Source organism: Phalangium opilio, unplaced genomic scaffold (genome assembly GCF_054372755.1).
Source record: "Phalangium opilio isolate 3A_F unplaced genomic scaffold, DU_Popi_V2 ptg000217l_1, whole genome shotgun sequence".
Classification (NCBI taxonomy): Eukaryota; Metazoa; Arthropoda; class Arachnida; order Opiliones; family Phalangiidae; genus Phalangium; species Phalangium opilio.
The window spans coordinates 8,179,199-8,197,682 of record NW_028324218.1 but is presented as its reverse complement, the minus strand read 5'-3'; the positions used below and the strand labels follow the sequence as shown (position 1 = coordinate 8,197,682).

Here is an 18,484-nt window from a genome sequence, read left to right as displayed (position 1 = left end):
GTTTGATATTATCCCGTAAAATTTAAAGTCTTCAGCTATAATAGTTTTTTTTATAAAAAATAAAAACTATTATAGCTGAAGACTTTAAATTTTACAGGATAATATCAAACCTTTCAATACACGTCTCATTAAAAATTCAAGAGATTTGAACCAGTAGATGCACTAATATTGTCAAAAACGTTGATAAAACTGGTCCCCTCCCATAGAAGCCCATGTTAAAACCAGACGGGTTTGAATTTTAGACCGAACCTATGTTATTCTCATTCTTAGGGTCGATTGAGCGGGCTTCTATAGCGCGTGCAGCCAGCGTGATCAAGTGGGCTATGGTTGAACAATTTACCCAAAACGGATTTAATTGAACAATTAACCCAAAACGGAATTAGTTTAACAATTAACCCAAAACGGAATTAGTTTAACAATTAACCCAAAACGGAATTAGTTTAACAATTAACCCAAAACGGAATTAGTTGAACAATTAACCCGAAACGGAATCAGTTGAACAATTAACCCAAAACGGAATCAGTTGAACAATTAACCCAAAACGGAATCAGTTGAACAATTAACCCAAAACTGAATAACTTGATCAATTAACCCAAAACGGAATTAGTTGAAGAATTAACCCAAAACGGAATTTGTTGAACAATTAACCCAAAACGGAATTAGTTGAACAATTATCCCAAAACGGAATCGGTTGAACAATTAACCCAAAACGGAATAACTTGATCAATTAACCCAAAATTACAAATATTGATGCACATCATTTTAAACATAAGCAGACATTAGAACAAATCTTACGTTAAAATAAACTCACAATTCCTCTTCATTTAATTCAAATTAAGTCACATATATTATTTTCATTTATGCATTTAATAAGTCATTGTACTTCTTTAAAAAAAACACTAAACCCAACATGAACTACAATAATTAAGAAAATTAAAAATGATTAAATTAAAAAATAAATAAATAAAATTCACTTCATGCGTGACCAAAGTTTGTTAATGAAGCACTGTAAAATAATTAACAGCCCAAAATTAAATACGGCAAAAATATAAATACGATACCATAATATTTAATTAAAAAACAAACATCTTTCTTATATATATTAATGTTAATATTTTCATAATTATGGTGCCATGTGAAAATAATATCCTACTATAAATTATTTAAATATTTATATACATTATATAATTAATAATAATTATATATATATATATCATTATACACAACATTTCCATACATGTATCGGGGGAAAATAGAAATTTACAGAATTAAACGAAAATAAATTACAAATTTGTATATTTGACAATTAGATTTAAATTATATAAAAATGGGGCATACCACATATCTATTAATTAATTAATTAATTAATTAAAATATTCAAAGCCCAAGTGTGCATAATTAAATATTTTTGCTTGTGCTGCATAGATCTGCAATTTAGTTCAAGTAATAAAATACTAGTTAAAAAATAATTCTTCAGTTATCAAATATGTATATATATGCATTGCCTATATATCGATTTGAACAGTTTTTACAATATATTATATCAGAAGGGAATAAGAGAGAAGGGAGACATTAGAGCCTGCTATGGTAACGGGAGTCCGACCAACCTCAAGAAAACCGCGAAAACTTTGCGCAAGTACACAGCTTTTAACCAATTTACTGCAAATATAGTTCTTTTCTCCGCGGTATCAGGCGGCCTATTTGTCTGCTAGATTTTCATTCCCCAAAGGCTTAGGGCTGTCGATGTTTCGTTCTTGTGTAATTATAACCTCAAGTATGTATTTTATTGAAACTAATTTTTATTTTTTAATATTAATTCAGAATAATTAGTTTTCATCTATTTATTACCTTCAAATTATCTGATTTTAGTATGTTCTCAATTCCCGTGCATCTAAATTAATTGCACAGCTTGATTTCGTTCCTCAACATTAAATTCGGCCATTTTTATCTCCTTCAATGTAAAGTTGTAAACAAAACTACTTTTTATTCGTCAACCGAGACGTCACCTTCTTATCTGACGTCACAGCTAAGACAGAAGTTTGATAGCCAATCAGTGAAGGGTAGTTGATTTGAGGTTGGTAAGACTGTTGTTACGAGTGTAAAGCATTATGGAGATATAAAGTGTGTCCCTTCTCTCTTATTCCCTTCTGATTATATATATATAAAAAATATAATTTTTTCTTAGCTAAATTGTTTTTGGATTTCACTTAAGTGGGTGGAGACTCGGGATTTGTCAAGCTGACCAAAGTAAGTTCAAGGTGACAACTTAATAATAAAATAAGGGGATAATAGAAGAAGGATGACACTCTGTAACTTCTTAATACTTTAGTTATGTAACATGATTCTTCCCGGGCTCATGGCACCATTTTTGTTAACTTGCTCTCCTGCTCATCAAACTTCAGATGGGTAACGATCGCACCGTGCTAGGGTGAATTCTATAACTGTTTGATATTTACTAAATCCCCATTCAGCAATCAACCAGGCACAAACCTTGATTGTCTTGACGTCGCGGGACAAAAACGCACAATCGCATGAATGTACCTTGGCAAATAGTTAAGCAGCGCTAATAGATGTAGTAATAATGAGGGAACTATTTAAAATGGCGTATGTGCGTGCATGATTCGGTTTAGTAACCTTGCTATAATAAATGTTAAGGGATGTTGTTGTTGAAGAATCATGTTGCAATTACGAATTACCCCGCTTTGTGCAAGCACACTTCTCTTGGAGAGATGTATTATACATTTCTGATAATACTTAGGCTAGTACGACCGTGTTCAAAATCAAATGCCAGAGCTGAGGGAGTTTTCCCGCTTGGCGTCGATATAGGTAGTGACTAGAAGTTGTAACGTACTTTCGCGAGCAAATTTCCAGTTCGCGTGATCGTCATTACATCGTCTGATATAGTATAACATCAAGCAATGAAAAATTATTGTTACTAGCATTACAACTTCTAGTTACCTTGGGATATTTCCCCAATGTGTACTGCGTTGTTTTTAGATAGTTTTGTTCCTATCCCTACAATATTCTTTTAATATCAAAAGGATTAGGTGCAATTGGAGATTTGTCATAGCTGGCGTACAAGGTCATAGACATACACGTGAAACTTTGATTATAATATGCAAATTAAATTGGAATTTTTAGTATTTTGATATATTTTGATTAGAAAAATTTATGTTTGTTTAACATTTTTTTTTTTTGCATATTGGGAAAATATTCAAAATATAATTCAACTTCTTACGTAAGCAGTAATAGTTGACAGTCTTATACTTGGGTTTCTATTTTTAATTCATTTCTTTGGCGGTCTTTGCATTGTATTTAAAGGAATGTACAATGCATTACTTAGGGGTGTGCCAAGAACTATATTTTGAAATAGTAGTGTTACATTTCCTGAAGTAGTGAGTGGGCAATGTCATCACGTGACTGGCGATAGGGCTTGGGGCAGGTTAGTTTCATTCTGGGTCTCAATGTTGGGGTCAGTTTAAATATCCCAGCATACAGCGACGGGTACTCTCGTGTTATCATCAAAAATCCTAGCTTCTTCGACCTAGGAGGTTAATTGATTCTTGAAGATGTCCTGCTGGTCACGTGACTGTAAGCGTTGAACGACTCGGCGGATAGATTCAACGGAAATGTCGATGTCCATTCCCAATGCACTGATAACCCTTCTACACTCACGCATGACTATAGGGACTTGGCAATTCGGGCTTAACTCCGCCCCCGGCGCCATTATGGCATGTTTTTTTAACAGAATGAAAGCTACATAAGCCCCTCCTCCTGGTATGTTTTTTTAACATAATGAAAGCTACATAAGCCCCTCCTCCTGGTATGTTTTTTTAACAGAATGAAAGCTACATAAGCCCCTCCTCCTGGTATGTTTTAGCACTAGTGGAGGGTAGCCTGACGTTGCATGACGTAGTACTGCCAAGTCCCTATTAGAGCTCTATTTGATACAGGCCCCGCCCCTACATAACATATTGTACATCCCTTTAAAGGAAAGCGCGGCTCCGTTGATGCCCCTCATAGATGGCTTTTCTGCTACACAGTGGCTAAGCTTGCTGAAGGCTAGTTAAGCCAAAGGCAGGAACCAATGAGACCTAGTGCATTAGGTCTGATTGGTTCCTGCCTTTGGCAAGGTAAAATTGGTGTGCAGAAGATTAGCCAGAATGCTAGGGGTGATCATGGAGCCGCGCTTTCCTTTAAATCCTTAAGTGGCGTACCAAATATGATTTAAAGCAAGTCATTATCGGATGTGATTTAGTTTAATCTAATGCCACTAGATGCGCCCATGGTCGAGGGATAAGCCTAACAAAGGCGGTTCTAATTGGTTCATCGCTTTAGTAAGGTAGAATTGGTGACTTGGTGTGTAGAAGATAAGCCAGCATGTTAGGGGCGCCACTGGAGCCGCCATTTGATTTAACTCCAAAATACTTCACCTTGACATTTATCAAATTACAGAACTGTATAGCATGGTTTAGAAATATATAAACGCGGATATCTAAACTGACATCCACCATAATTATATCATTCTAGGGAAAATCCCGTTCAATTTCAAACAGTTGTATTTCTTCCTCATGGCCAAATACGACTTGTAATTGCAAGTACTTGCGTGTTAAGCTTTATCTTGACAGCAAAAACTAGTTTTTGCAAAATGGGAAAATAAATTGGAAAATTCTGCTTCAATACACGGAAATGGTTTCCATCAGAGTTTGATAAATGGGTATTGCTGTAATTGCAAAGTTTCCCAATTCTTACCAACGTGCTTTATGGGATTCAAGGGTACGACGTAGCGGCATGTGTTCCCCCTATCAATTATAGTTGATACGATACTAGTCTTTCAGGTATATAAGACTATCGGGGGCCTCTAGTAAAACTACCTTCCGGCAATCTCGCGTCAAGACCAGACCAAAAGTACTTGCTCCTGTTTGACTTTGGCTTAGAACCAGTTCTCATTCACCAAGGAAAATATGAATACAGTTTCATTTATTACGGTTTTAGTTGTATGCCTGAGTTTGATCATTGTTGGTTTGTTGAAAATATTTTCTCTTGTTTTTATTCACTTTGTTTTATCTCTTTTTGTAATACCTCGCTCTCTCACGTTTCCTCTATTGTTCACTCAACTTATCTCTCTTTTTGTCTCACCGTATATCTCTTTTACTCTCACCGTATCTCTCTTTTTCTGTCACGTTATCCCTCTCTCTCACCTTGTCTCTCTTTTTTGTCTCACCTTATCTATCTTTTTGTCTCACTTTATCCCTCTCTTTCCCTCACCTTATCTCTTTTTTTTGTCTCACCTTATCTCTCTTTTTTGTCTCACCTTATCTATCTTTTTGTCTCACTTTATCCCTCACTTTCCCTCACCTTATCTCTCTTTTTCTCTCGCCTTATCTCTTTTTGGTCTCACCTTATCTCTCTTTGGTCTCACCTTACCTCTCTTTTTCTTTCACCTTATTCGATCCCTTTATATCCCTCCCTTTTATCTCTGTTTCAGGACTAGTTAAACCTTTTCTTAAAGATCTTATTTATACCTTTGTTCAGTGCACAACTTGTCCTTTCTGAAATTCCCCTCTCTGAAATCTTTAATATATAACTTTGTTGTATTTTACAGGGGAGGCCGCGGGTACTTGCATTTGTCCCACTGGTGGAGGCGTTGTTAACGCAGTTTCTACTCTGCTTACAAACATTAACGATCCTTTAAATAGCGTTTTGAAAGCTCTTTTAGATTTGCCAATTCTTAAACCACTTTTGTAAGACAAATTTTATTATGCAATATTTATGAATTTTTCTATTGCGTTTTGCCTATTGATACAAAGATTATGAGATATGCCTTCGTAGATAAATTATAAAAGTCCTTAGCTTTGTTGTTGGTAAACATTGAAAAAATGATAATCCAAGTGGTGGGGCACTCCAATATTTTGGCGTCTCAGAGACCGGATCTTGGAGTTGTACTGATCTAACAGCGGGTCATTTGTCTTTCCCACGCGTTTTTGAGGACAATTCCATTATCCATGAAAACCCTTAAAAGGCCAGCTCATAAAACAATTGTATCTGTAAAAACGCAATCAAGAACTAAACATTATGTCAATTAAATATTTTCAATTGTTTATTTCAGAGGAGGTTTGTCTTCTCCACTGATGGATGTTGTTACCCAGGTTATAGTTTCACTGACTGGTTGTCAAAAATAATTTTAATGATTTAGTTCAATAAAATATCTTTTAAATTTAATTTTTTAATCTCGTTGTTATTAGTCTTCTCATTTTCTTCTCTAGTGTCCGGTACATGTTGGTGTCTGTAATGCTAGGGAAGGTACGTTACAAATGGTTTGATAGAATTCTTATCAAGGTCGGGACGGGGGTGAACCCCAAGCCATTAAGACGGCAAAGGTCATCCTGTTCTAAACCCGTAACGTTTTACTCGAGAGGTGGAGTTAACTGTCCCAATAAGCTTAGCAAAGACAGTTTTAGCTCAGCCCTGGTGCACGAGTTCTAATTGGTTCCTCGCTTTAGTAAGGTAGAATTGGTGACTTGGTGTGTTGAAGATAAGGCAGCATGTTAGGGGCGCCACTCCAAAGTCCTAAATACTTCACCTTGACATTTATAAAATTACGGAACTGCATAGTATGTTTGAGAAATATTTTACCGATATGCGGAAATCTAAACTGACACCCACCATAACTATATCATCCTAGCGGAAAATCCCGTTCAATTTCAAACTTATTTACTTCTTCCTCATGGCCAAACACGACTGTAATTACAAATACCAGAAGTGAGATGAGACTAGAAGTACTGAGTTAAACCAAATTTTTCACTTGGCGAAAGTGAATATTCTTGATAACACACCAACGGTTGGCCCTCTGGTAGCGGTTTCTGAAATTCTCCTACAAACGTGAGACGCTCGCGGGCGACGGTACACTGCCGAACTAGATTCAAGCACCCGCGTCCGTGTTTTTTAGGTTGAGGGGAAGGGGTAGGATTTATTTTTGGAACTCGACCAATTTTTTTCTATCTAGTGTAGGCGCGATGGAAGCGGCATAAAATCCTCAAATTTGTTCACTAGTGCCAGAATCTACTACCAATGCTAGAGGTCTTTACTTCTAGTCTCATATTACTTCTGCAAATACTTGTTTGTTGTCTCTATCTTGAATGCAAAAACTAGTGTTTGAGGAAATGGAAAAATAAATTGGAAAATTCTGCTTCAAAACACGGAAATGGTTTCTATCTGGGTTTCATAAATGGGCATTGCTGTATTTACAAAACGTCGCAATTCTTACCCACGCGCTTTATGGGATTCAAGGGTACGACGTAGTGGCAGTGTTCCCCCTCAATTATAGTTGATACGATACTAGTCTTTCAGGTATATAAGACCATCGGGGGCCTATAGTAAAACTACCTTCCGGCAACCTCGCATCAAGACCTGACCACAAGTATACTTGCTCCTGTTTGACTTTGACTTAGACCTGGTTCTCTTTCACTAACGAAAATATGAATACAGTTTCATTTATTGCGGTTTTCGTTGTATACCTGAGTTTGATCATTGTTGGTATGTTGAAAATATTCTGTCTTCTTTTATCTCTGTTTTTGATCTACCTCGCTCTCTCACGTTATCTCTATTGTCCAATCACCTTATCTCTCTTTTAGTCTCACCTTATCTCTCTTTTTGTCTCACCTTATCTCCATTTTTGTCTCACCTTATCTCTCTTTTGTCTCACCTTATCTATCTTTTCGTCTCACCTTATCTCTCTTTTTCTCTCACCTCGTCTTTCTTTTTCTTTCACCTTGGCCCTCTCTTTCTCTCACATTATCTCTCTTTTTCACTCGCCTCTTTTCTAGTTTTCTCTCACCTTATCCCTCTTTTTCTCTCACCTTATCTCTCTTGTTCTCTCACCTTACCTCTATTATTCGATACCTTTATCTTTTTCTCCAGGAAAAGTCGAGCCTTTTGCAACAGATTTTCTTTATACCATTGTCCAGTGCACAACTTGTTCTTTCTGAAATTCCTCTCTCTGAAATCTTTAATATATAACTTTGTTGTATTTTACAGGTGCAGGTGCTTGCACTTGTCCCACTGATGAAAGCGTTATTAACGCAGTTTCTGATCTGCTTAAAAACATTAACGATCCTTTATACTATAGCGAGTTGAAAGAGCTTGTGAAACCACTTTCGTAAGACAAATTTTCTTATGCAATATTTACGAATTTTTGAATTGCGTTATGCCTATTGATACACAGATTTTGAGATATGCCTTCGTAGATAAATTATGCTAGTCTTTACCTTTGTTATTGGTAAACATTGGGAAAATGATAATCCAAGTGGTGGGGCACTCCAATATTTTGGCGCCTCAGAGACCGGGTCTTGGAGTTGTACTGATCTATCAGCAGGTCATTTGTCTTTCCCTACCTTTTTTGAGAAAAATTACCATTATCCTATCATACACCCATTAAAAGGCCAGCTCACAAAACAATCTATAAAAACGCAATCAAGAACTAAACATTATGTCAATTAAATATTTTCAATTGTTTTTTTCAGAGGAGGTTCGTCTTCTCCACTGACGGATGTTGTCACACAACTTGTAGTTTCACTGACTGGTTGTCCAAAATAATTTTTAATGATTTAGTTGAATAAAATATATTTGAAATTGTTTTTTTTTTTAATCTCGTTATTAAGTCTTCTCATTTTCTTCTACAGTGTTTTACCTCATAGGAAAGTGGTTTTGTGAAAGTCTTAAACTTATGTCTGTAAAAAACTAAACATAAACCTAATTTATAATGCTAACCCAGGCTGATAATAAGGACATTATTTGGTATCACATTTTTCAATGGGTTAGGTGCCATTTCTCGACCCTTGATAGTTGAAACCAAAAGTATTTAGTCTAGTTGGAAAAGGAAAGAGTAGATTCATACAAGTTGGGAAACCAAAATAAACCTTTTCTAGTCGAGACGCAATTAAGAGGTTTTACTTAAATAATTAAATAAATAAAGTTGATATTAATTATTTTAATCGTCATTAATTTACCTTAATTATAGTTAAATCGTTTTAAGAAACTTTATTCCTAAAATCATTTTAAACATAGCTATTGTTGACGTTTGAATTCAAGCGTATGCCTCTTTAACAATTTTTGGAAATATGATAAGAAAAAAACCTAACCCTTGGAGGAAACCCTGCCATTGGGAGGCTAGACGTTTCTCGTAACCCTTAAACCGATCGTCGCGTTGTTCTTAATCTGAAAGATGGGAGTTGAAGCTTAAAATTGCTTTCTTCGAACACGTTTGCTTAGAGTTGCCAACTGCGACAGACACACAGATAAGTCCAGTGTAATACCTCTACGTGACGTCATCGTCACTTGGAGAGGTAATAAAAACCTGAGGTATTCAACATGATAATTCAAAGTCGGTATGCTTAAAATGACAACGAAATTTGCTTGAAAATATTTTGTTGCCCATTCCTGAAATTGAGCTGAAAAACCTATGCAATTGTGCAGCTGAGTTTTTGAATCTTATATATATTTGAGAAAGAAGTGTATTTGTTTGTTCTTTTTTCCCACGCACAATTCATTACCGAAATTCACCGGTACATGGTGGCGTCTGTAATACTAGGGAATGTAAGGTACGTTACAAGTGGTTTTATAGAGTTCTTATCAAGGTTGGGAAGGAGGTGTGCCCCAAGCCATTAAGAGTGCAAAGGTCATCCTGTTCTAAACCCGTAACGTTTGAACTTTAATATTAACCCCTATGTAAGCATATCTTTCAGTTGAATTTGAAAGTTGTAAAAAAGTTTGTTTAGACTAAAAAAACTAGGCCTAGGCGTAAGGGTCTGTGTTATGATAAATGATTCCGTATACATCGCGGCTTTTTAACTGGAATGACTGCTAGCGTGGTTCATACTGTAACGAACTCTCCGGAGTCGAGGCGCGCTATGAACTCTCGCGCTCGCGAGGAGTCCGTATTCATAACGTTGAAAATGATACTAAGCATGGAATCGACGCCGCTAGGTTTCTAGGCCGCATCCAATCAACCACGACGCGTAAGCTTATAGTAAACATTGGCGTTTTACTGTTTTCGCCTTGTTTACATTACGTAAAAATCTATGAAAATTTCACCTTACAAAACATACACATATTTGAAAAAGTTACTTATTGGTTCGATTGTTTATTTTTATGTTTTTCGTCATATACATGGTCACAATTCGTTCAATCGTTACCGAGTTGGACCAAGCTACGTGGCTGATATAAGTAACACCATAAGTTCATAAGATAGACTCTATAAGTTTGTGACTGGTTAGAAACTGGAGCTTGCCATGAAGTGACGTCGGCGAAGCGTCACAGATTCTCGTAAAGGGACGCCTGGTCAGGCACTGTTAAGGACTTAGTACAGACTAAATAGGACCTGATGGACTGTAAATTTGAGTGTAGTCAGTTCTCGCATTGTCGTTCTCGAGCTAGCTCTCAGTAAGTCTTTAGCAATAAGAAGTATAGGAAGTGTTATACTTATGGAACATATCTTATAAACTTATGGTACCACCAGGGAAAGGATCATTAGATGTGGTTTGGCTGAGTCCTCGAACCCTTAGCCATTAGGCCTGTTAAGAACGTCCTATTCTAAATTCCTAACATTTTAACTTTATGATTAAGTAGGCATCGTTTTATTGAATTTGAAATTTGTATAAAAGATTACATTACAAAAAAAAACCCTGCAGATATTTGATACGGGTGGACCCAAAAACTGTTTAGTATTTATTGTCTACATGGACTAGAAACTCTTCCTGGTTTTCAATAACGCATCGGCGGTGGGTAAAATTTATTTAAAGTACGTCACAGGCACAACATGACACCAAGATACAATGACTCCAAATGAAGTGGGACTGGACACCCTGGTTTTTCGCGATAATGTAGGGCCAATTTTCCAAATTGCTATTTTTCGAGATGAAACGAACTAAAAGCATTTCAGACCATACAATCTTGGACTCAACTATAGACGGGTCAAAAAATCGAATCAGCAAAAATTGGTCAGTCATCAATTTTTAATTTTGAGATTCAATTTGTCCAACTTCTACTCATATTACCCAACCATTTTACTCAACTCAAGTTCACTCTAAATGAGTCAAAAAGTTCTATCGTTTGAAAAGGCCTATAGTTTCTTTGAATCACGTCTTTTCCCTATCACGTGGTGCGTATGACGTATTTCAAATATCTTTTACCCACTCAAAGATGCTTAATTTACAGACCCTTTAAGATGAAGACATAGGTCACTGTAGGACCAAGTCGTAGCAACGGCCACAATCTAGCCTTTAAACATTGAAGGCTTTCATTTGTAACGGGCCTTCGTTGACGTTCAAATGCTAGAACGCAGGTGGTTTCAGATCAGCGTCTCTATAGGAAGTGACTAAAAATCCTTCCTAACATTTTTCGCGAGTAAATTTCTGGTTAGCGTGATCATTATTATATCCTTTGATAAGGTATGACAAGCAAGGACATTTTAATTCGAACTACAATTTTCGTAGCTATATCATCCAGGGAAAATCCCAATGTTAATTCTGTGTCGTTTCTATATAATTTTATTCCTACGTAGAATGTTCTTTTATTTGAAATTAAATTGGATTTTTAACTATACCGTAAATATTATGGTTTCTCATTAATGCTACGAGGTGAAGTTAAATAAAGTTTGACAATGGCAAGCTCTCAGCATGGACAAAGCAATACTGTCCATTGCTTTGTCCATGCTCTCAGTAACCAATGACAAACTTATGGAACATATCTTATGAAATTATGATACCATCAAATGTTTCTTACAAAACATCAAATGTTTCTTACAAAACATCAAAGGTTTCTTACAAAACATCAGATGCTTCTTACATAACATCAAAGGTTTCTTACAAAAAATCAAAGGTTTCTTACAAAAAATTAATGGTTTCTTACAAAAAATTAATGGTTTCTTACAAAACATCAAAGGTTTCTTACAAAAAATCAAAGGTTTCTTACAAAAAATTAATGGTTTCTTACAAAACATCAAAGGTTTCTTACAAAACATCAAAGGTTTCTTACAAAAAATTAATGGTTTCTTACAAAACATCAAAGGTTTCTTACAAAACATCAAAGGTTACTTACAAAACATCAAAGGTTTCTTACAAAACATCAAAGGTTTCTTACAAAACATCAAATGTTCTTAATAAACATCAAAATTTTCTTACTAAATATCAAAAGTTCTTGCAAAACATCAAAACTTTCTTACTAAAAATCAAATGCTTCTTACGTAACATCAAAAGAAGTCAAAGTATCCACGTTCTTGGTGTTGACCGTGGATTAAATCTACTAGGCCTAGTCGATAATTTTAATTGTTTCTTATAAAATATTATAAATCTTTAAATTATTATTTCTAAATATACCTTAGGCCATAAATTATAAAGACGACCCGGAAATTAAAATAGTGCCTCGATGAGATAATTCTAATCTTTCCTATCCGCCTGTCACCTTTATAATTTCATGTCAAAGAGGTAAATGTCAAGGCTAAATGTCAGGTGCAATAGATTGGTGATTTGTCATAGCTATGCTAGAAATACTCTTATCGTATTTTTATGCAATTTAAAATTTTCAATCTTTTGATTTATGATTATTTTTTCTCTCATATATTGATCTTTGTGTAGCATTTAAAACACTTATCATAGCTGATATTTGAATCACAATCAACACCCATGTTTGACCAAAACTGACACGGGCCATCTCTTTAGAGTTGCCCAAAGGAACACTTTGCTTTTGAGTATATATGACTTTTGGCCTTTGAAACCTACCAAAAGTACACTGGAAAAACCCCGTTTTCGTTCAGTTTCAAACAGATGCTCTTCTTTCTCATGGCCAAATACGACTTGTAATTACAAATACTTGTTATCTCCAACTTGACAGGAAAAAACTGTTTGAAAAATGGAAAAATAAATTGGAAAATGCTGCTTCAATACACGGAACTGGTTTCTATCAGAGTTTGATAAATGGGTATTGCTGTAATTGCAAAGTGTCGCAATTCTTACCAACGTGCTTTGTGGAATTCAAGGGTACGACGTAGCGGCATGTGTTCCCCCTATCAATTATAGTTGATACGATACTAGTCTTTCAGGTATATAAGACTATCGGGAGCCTATAGTAAAACTACCTTCCGGCAACCTCGCATCAAGACCAGACCAGAAGTACTTGCTCCTGTTTGACTTTGACTTAGACCCAGTTCTCTTTCACTAACGAAAATATGTATACAGTTTCATTCATCGGCGTTTTCGTTGTATGCCTGAGTTTGATCATTGTTGGTATGTTGGAAATATTCTCTCTTCTTTATCTCTGTTTTTGTTCTACCTCGCTCTTTCACGTTATCTCTATTGTTGACTCACCTTATTTCTATTGTTCACACACCTTATCTCTATTTTCTCTCACCTTATCCCCTATTGCTCTGTCCTTATCTCTATTTTTCTCTGCCCTTATCTCTATTTTTCTCTGTCCTAATCTCTATTTTTCTCTGTCCTTATCTCTATTTTTTCTCTGTCCTTATCTCTATTTTTCTCTGTCCTTATCTCTATTTTTTCTCTGTCCTTATCTCTATTTTTCTCTGTCCTTATCTCTATTTTTTCTCTGTCCTTATCTCTATTTTTCTCGGTCCTTATCTCTAATTTTTCTCTGTCCTTATCTCTATTTTTCTCGGTCCTTATTTCTGTTTTTTTTCTCACCTTATCTTTATTTCATGTCTCTCAGCTTATACCCATTTTTTCTCTGTCCTTATCTCTATTTTTCAGTCCCTTTATCAATTTCTCTAGGTTTAGTTCAACCTTTTGGGACAGGTTATTTTAACAGCATTGTCAGAAATGTCCTAACTGAACTCTTTGTTTAATAACTTTGTCGTATTTTCCAGGAGACGGTAGTACTTTGTCGAATGGAGACGTTGCTTTAGAGCGAGCCAAACGAATGGCTTGCACTACCTGCCCGGCCCCAGGTACTCCATCTGGAGGAAGTACTCCTGCCGATGGAAGCACTCCTGCCGCAGGCGGTAGTGGTACTTGCACTTGCCCCACTCAAGGAGGAGTTCTAAACGCAGTTTCTGATCTGCTTACAAACGTTAACAATCCTTTAAATAGTCTTGTGACCTCGATTTTAAATATTTCACTTCTTAAACCACTTACGTAAGAATAACTTTCTTATTGAATACTAGCTGTTACCCGCGGCGTCGCTCGCGCGTGTAATAAGAACTACCATCAAAATGATACAAAGAATGGGTAGATTTTACTGACGACTAATATTTTTGTAGCATCCTAGGGGCGAAGGCACTCGGCGTTGCCCGTCAGCCCGTCGGGACATTTTTTATTACTTTTCACGCGGACATTATTCCATAAAGAAGGGTTTTTTAGTTTTTGGCCGCCATTTAAAAAGATGGCAACAAATCGAACCCAAAAGAGCATTCAGTCTGTCTATAGGTTAAACGAAACCCGTGTACTAAATATCTGTGAAATCGGTTGAAACGCGCGGACTTTGTTGCATAGAGAAGAGTTTTTACATTTCTGGGCGCCATTTTTTAAGATGGCGGCGGATTGCAAAAATCTTTCTTAGTACGCGCCTACTACTTATGAGTAACGTTCCTGCAAATTTTCAGCCTTCTAGGGCAAGCGGTTTGGGCTGGGTGTTGATTATCTGTCAGTCTGTCAGTCAGTCAGTCAGTCAGTCAGTCAGGACTTTGATTTATATAGATATAGATTTATGAGTTCCTGAACGCACCGCACCTATTGATGCACTCTTAATACGATACAGATTTACCAACTTAGCAATATTATAGAAGTTTTTAGCTATGGGCAGTGGTGGGGTACTCCTGTTATCCGGCATCTAGGAGCTTGGGGCAGGGAAGTTTGATTTTGGGTCTCGAAGTTGGGGTCTGTTTAAAAATCCCAGATATGCAGCCAAGGGTCCTCTCGTGTTAGCATCAAACATCCAAGATCCTTCAAGCTAGAAGGTTGATACTTGAAGATGTCCTGGTCTAACAGGAGGTCCCTTTGCAAAAAGAGTAGAACTGCGGTGTCCTAATCGTCACGAGGACCGTTCTACACATCCCCCCAATTGCATTCGCTTAAAGCAAGTCTCGGCTAGTTGATGGATAGTTTAGGTTATGTCACTAGATGTTGCCATAGTCGACTGGCCCACCAAGTTTAGCAAAGACTGGTTTAGTTTTGATTGGTTCCTTCTATTAAGAAGGTAAAATTGGTGTGTACAAGATTAGCCAGAATGTTAGGGGCGCCATAGGAGCCGACATTAACATAGACTAGCTTAAAAAAACACGTGCATCTACATAAATCGTAATGAAGAGATTTGTATCGCAAAACATTTGCATAAGTCTCATTTTTTCTTTGATCTTTCAGAGGAAGTTTGTCTGACCCATTGACGAAATTAATCACCCAGCTTTTAATATCTTTGACTGGTTGTACGCCCAAACCATAATTTTGATCAATTAGTTGAATAAAGTATCTTTTAAATTGTTTTAATAAACTTTTCATTTTATTCTTCAATGTCTTAATTACTTTTCTTGAGAAAAAAATGTTGTTAGATGAAATCCTTTTTGGAAAAAAACAAATCTTAGTTTATGATGTTAATCCACGCTTCAAGGCACACTATTTACCAATACCACCACCACCTCTTCCATCGCCTGACAAAAAATAGAACTCCATCGTTGCTACATCACAGTGCTAGAATGATTACTCGTAACACTTAATAGTGAATAGCCCCTCGATGCTCTACAGTGCTATAATGAGTACCCGTAATCCTTAATAGTGAATAGCCCCTCGATGCTCTACAGTGCTATAATGATTACCCGTAACCCTTAATTAGGAATAGCCTCTCGAGGGTCTACAGTGCTAGAAAGATTACCCTTAATAGTGAATAGCCCCTCGATTAACTACAGTGCTAGAATGATTACCCTTATCCTTATCCCTTACTAGTGAGTAGCCCCTCGATTAAAGTAAAAAATAAAAAAAACCTCTAAGCCAGCTTATTGGTACTACTTTAGCAACAATAATGTTAAAGCAGTATTTAAACCTATGAAAGAAAATCTACAATCAACTTTCGGATCCTTTAAATATAAAATCAACTGATTAAATTAAAAAAATCTTTGGTTCATGCCGTAAATCATAGACGGGGCAATCGAGATGTAACTTCCGTTTTAGATTCAACGAGCAAATAAAAAAAAAACTTATTCATCCGCGCTAGCCGAACCCATCAATGAAAATAGTGACCATAAAATTATTTTTTTTTTAAACGAAATAATCTATTACAATAGTTGATAATATTTTAAAATTAAACCTATAAATAAATAATAAAAAACGAACATTAAATATATACTTTTAAATAGAGACGACGACTGAACTTTAGTCAGGGGGTGGAAGTGTAAATTGGACGAGGGCGGGAGGGGGGGGGGTAACGGAGTTGAAAAATGACTCATAAAGACGTAACCATGAACGCTGAACAGACGTGATGGTGGTGCCTTTGCATAAAGGCGAAACTAGTCGTGGCGCGTTTTAATTAAACGTTGCAGTTTTTTTTAATTAAACGTTGCAGTTTTTTTTAATTAAAACTTTTACTGTGTCATTTAACGGGGTTTTCAAGTTCTTAATCTATCAACATACACAAGTGGTAAAGTGCCTACTACCTAGACGTTCCCTTATAAAGGTAAAGTCTATTTTACCTTTATTGTTCATAATACCGAAAGATATTCTAGCCGAAATTCAAAGTAGTCTGGGAAATCCTTTGATCCAAAGCCAATTTATTAATAGCTTGGGCTAATTTTTAAATTCGAGAAGTAGGGGTTACTAGTCCTAGGGACCAATTTGCAACTCTATAGTAAAACGAAAGAGTGACCAGTACTAACGACCTGTTTATTATTTTGGACGCTTTGGGGGGGGGGGGGTCACGGGTCCCAAGGACTAGCTTAAAAATTATTCTTATATTTAAGATTGGTTTAAAGGGTGCAAAATTAAGGTTGCACATTTTCCAGTTGATCTTTTTTCCGTTCAAACTTAATGGCGACTTCTATTTTATGATTTTCGAACTGAATGTTATTTAATACGCCATACTTAATCCCTGTTGGTTAATAATACTGGGGACCTTGAATTAGTTCAACATTAAATATACGTTTATTAAACGAAGTAGTTTTGTTATGTAGATGGCGTTAGCAAACAATAGTACGGTAGATGCTTGTACGAGTTGTATGCTGGCCATGACCCTGGCGAGGGGGAAGACGCTCTGGGTCTCTGTGTACACCTGAGTTCAAAGAGTTCAGCTTTGACAGTGCATTGAGTTCAAAGCCTTCAGAACTCGGAGTTCAGCTTTGACAGTACATTGAGTTCAAGACATATTGTACACCTGAGTTCTCAAGTGTCTACCCCCTCGGACCCTGGTCATTTGTCACCTTTAAAACATTACATGGGCCAGTTTATAACTTAAATGCTTGGGGGGGGGATTCTACTGACCATGTGGGCACTTAATTACTTGAAAACATTCCAAGCCTAACCATTTTTATGGCCATTGTCCTTGGTCATTGTCTACTGACCGTGTGGCCACTTGATTAAAAAAATAAAAACCTAAGGATAATCATTATTAGTGGCCAATGCCCAGTTTTTTTATTAAAAGTGCTTGGGCTCTACTGGCCACAAAATAAAATCCTTATTTCTCAGCGTGGTTGGTAAATTCTTGAGAATTTGCGAAAATTATTTAAATATATTTATTTCAATGAATAATAATTTTATGAACCGTAATATTAACTTAATATGATTGTATGAACTATTATTCAAGACAACTTGAGGTTTTTATTTGAAAAATAAAATACATATTTATTATGAGCTGACATATTGACTTTCCTATAGACAATCAAGTGTGGAACATTCTTATACATTAATTAGAAATAAAATCAGACAATAGATATTATCCTCCTAATGCATTAACTATCTGACTTATGAGGTTAGGTGGTAGAGAATCGGGCGGTGCTTGAAATTGATCTCGGTTTGACTCGCAACCCGTTAGACCAGTTACTGTCGTGTCCAAGAGAGACAGCAGTCCTTCGACCAGTGCACTCCTGTAAAAATGATATTTCAAATTTAAGTTTAAGTACCATTTATTTTCCTGAAGAAATTTGAACAGGGAGAAATGAGGTAAGATTGAGTTGAAATTAAGATGGGCGACCTGCGGCACCGAAACTCTCCCAGTGCGCCTCGCGCAGGCCCCTACCCTTCGGTAGGCGATTTTTAAGTGCTGCCGCGTAGCACCATTGTATTTGTATGAGTACTAGCTTCTATTTTTAAGACAGAGAGGGCGTCCTGTACGATTTCGTACTGTACGACCCTACCTAACCACTGAGGATGCTGGGATGACATCGTTACTGTTCCGTAGGTGGGGGTTACCACTCCACCCCTCTCTCCTAAAAGATTTGAATAATATAGGTACACTTACTGCCCAAGGAGTTTTTCCAAAATCCCTAGTAATGGTC

The 18,484-nt window shown here is 36.4% G+C and overlaps 1 protein-coding gene and 2 long non-coding RNA genes across 3 annotated transcripts in view; all 3 read left to right on the top strand.

Moving 5' to 3' along the window:
* Positions 1–4,306: 4,306 nt before the first annotated feature.
* LOC149616069 (uncharacterized) lies at positions 4,307–6,222 on the top strand. Its single transcript, XR_016376058.1, has 3 exons — positions 4,307–5,022; positions 5,606–5,744; positions 6,110–6,222. It is a non-coding gene; the product is annotated as an uncharacterized LOC149616069 (long non-coding RNA).
* Positions 6,223–12,902: 6,680 nt separating this feature from the next.
* LOC149616068 (uncharacterized) lies at positions 12,903–15,471 on the top strand. Its single transcript, XM_089857001.1, has 4 exons — positions 12,903–13,034; positions 13,097–13,280; positions 13,877–14,144; positions 15,369–15,471. Exons 2-4 carry the CDS (start codon positions 13,223–13,225, stop codon positions 15,445–15,447), a joined length of 405 nt encoding a protein of 134 aa, XP_089713127.1. The 5' UTR covers positions 12,903–13,034; positions 13,097–13,222; the 3' UTR covers positions 15,448–15,471.
* A 1,003-nt stretch (positions 15,472–16,474) lies between these two features.
* LOC149616056 (uncharacterized) overlaps positions 16,475–18,484 on the top strand; it is a 204,769-nt gene continuing 202,759 nt past the window's right edge. The window contains exon 1 of the long non-coding RNA XR_016375918.1: positions 16,475–16,671. This is a non-coding gene — a long non-coding RNA (uncharacterized LOC149616056). The remainder of the gene's footprint in view (positions 16,672–18,484) is intronic.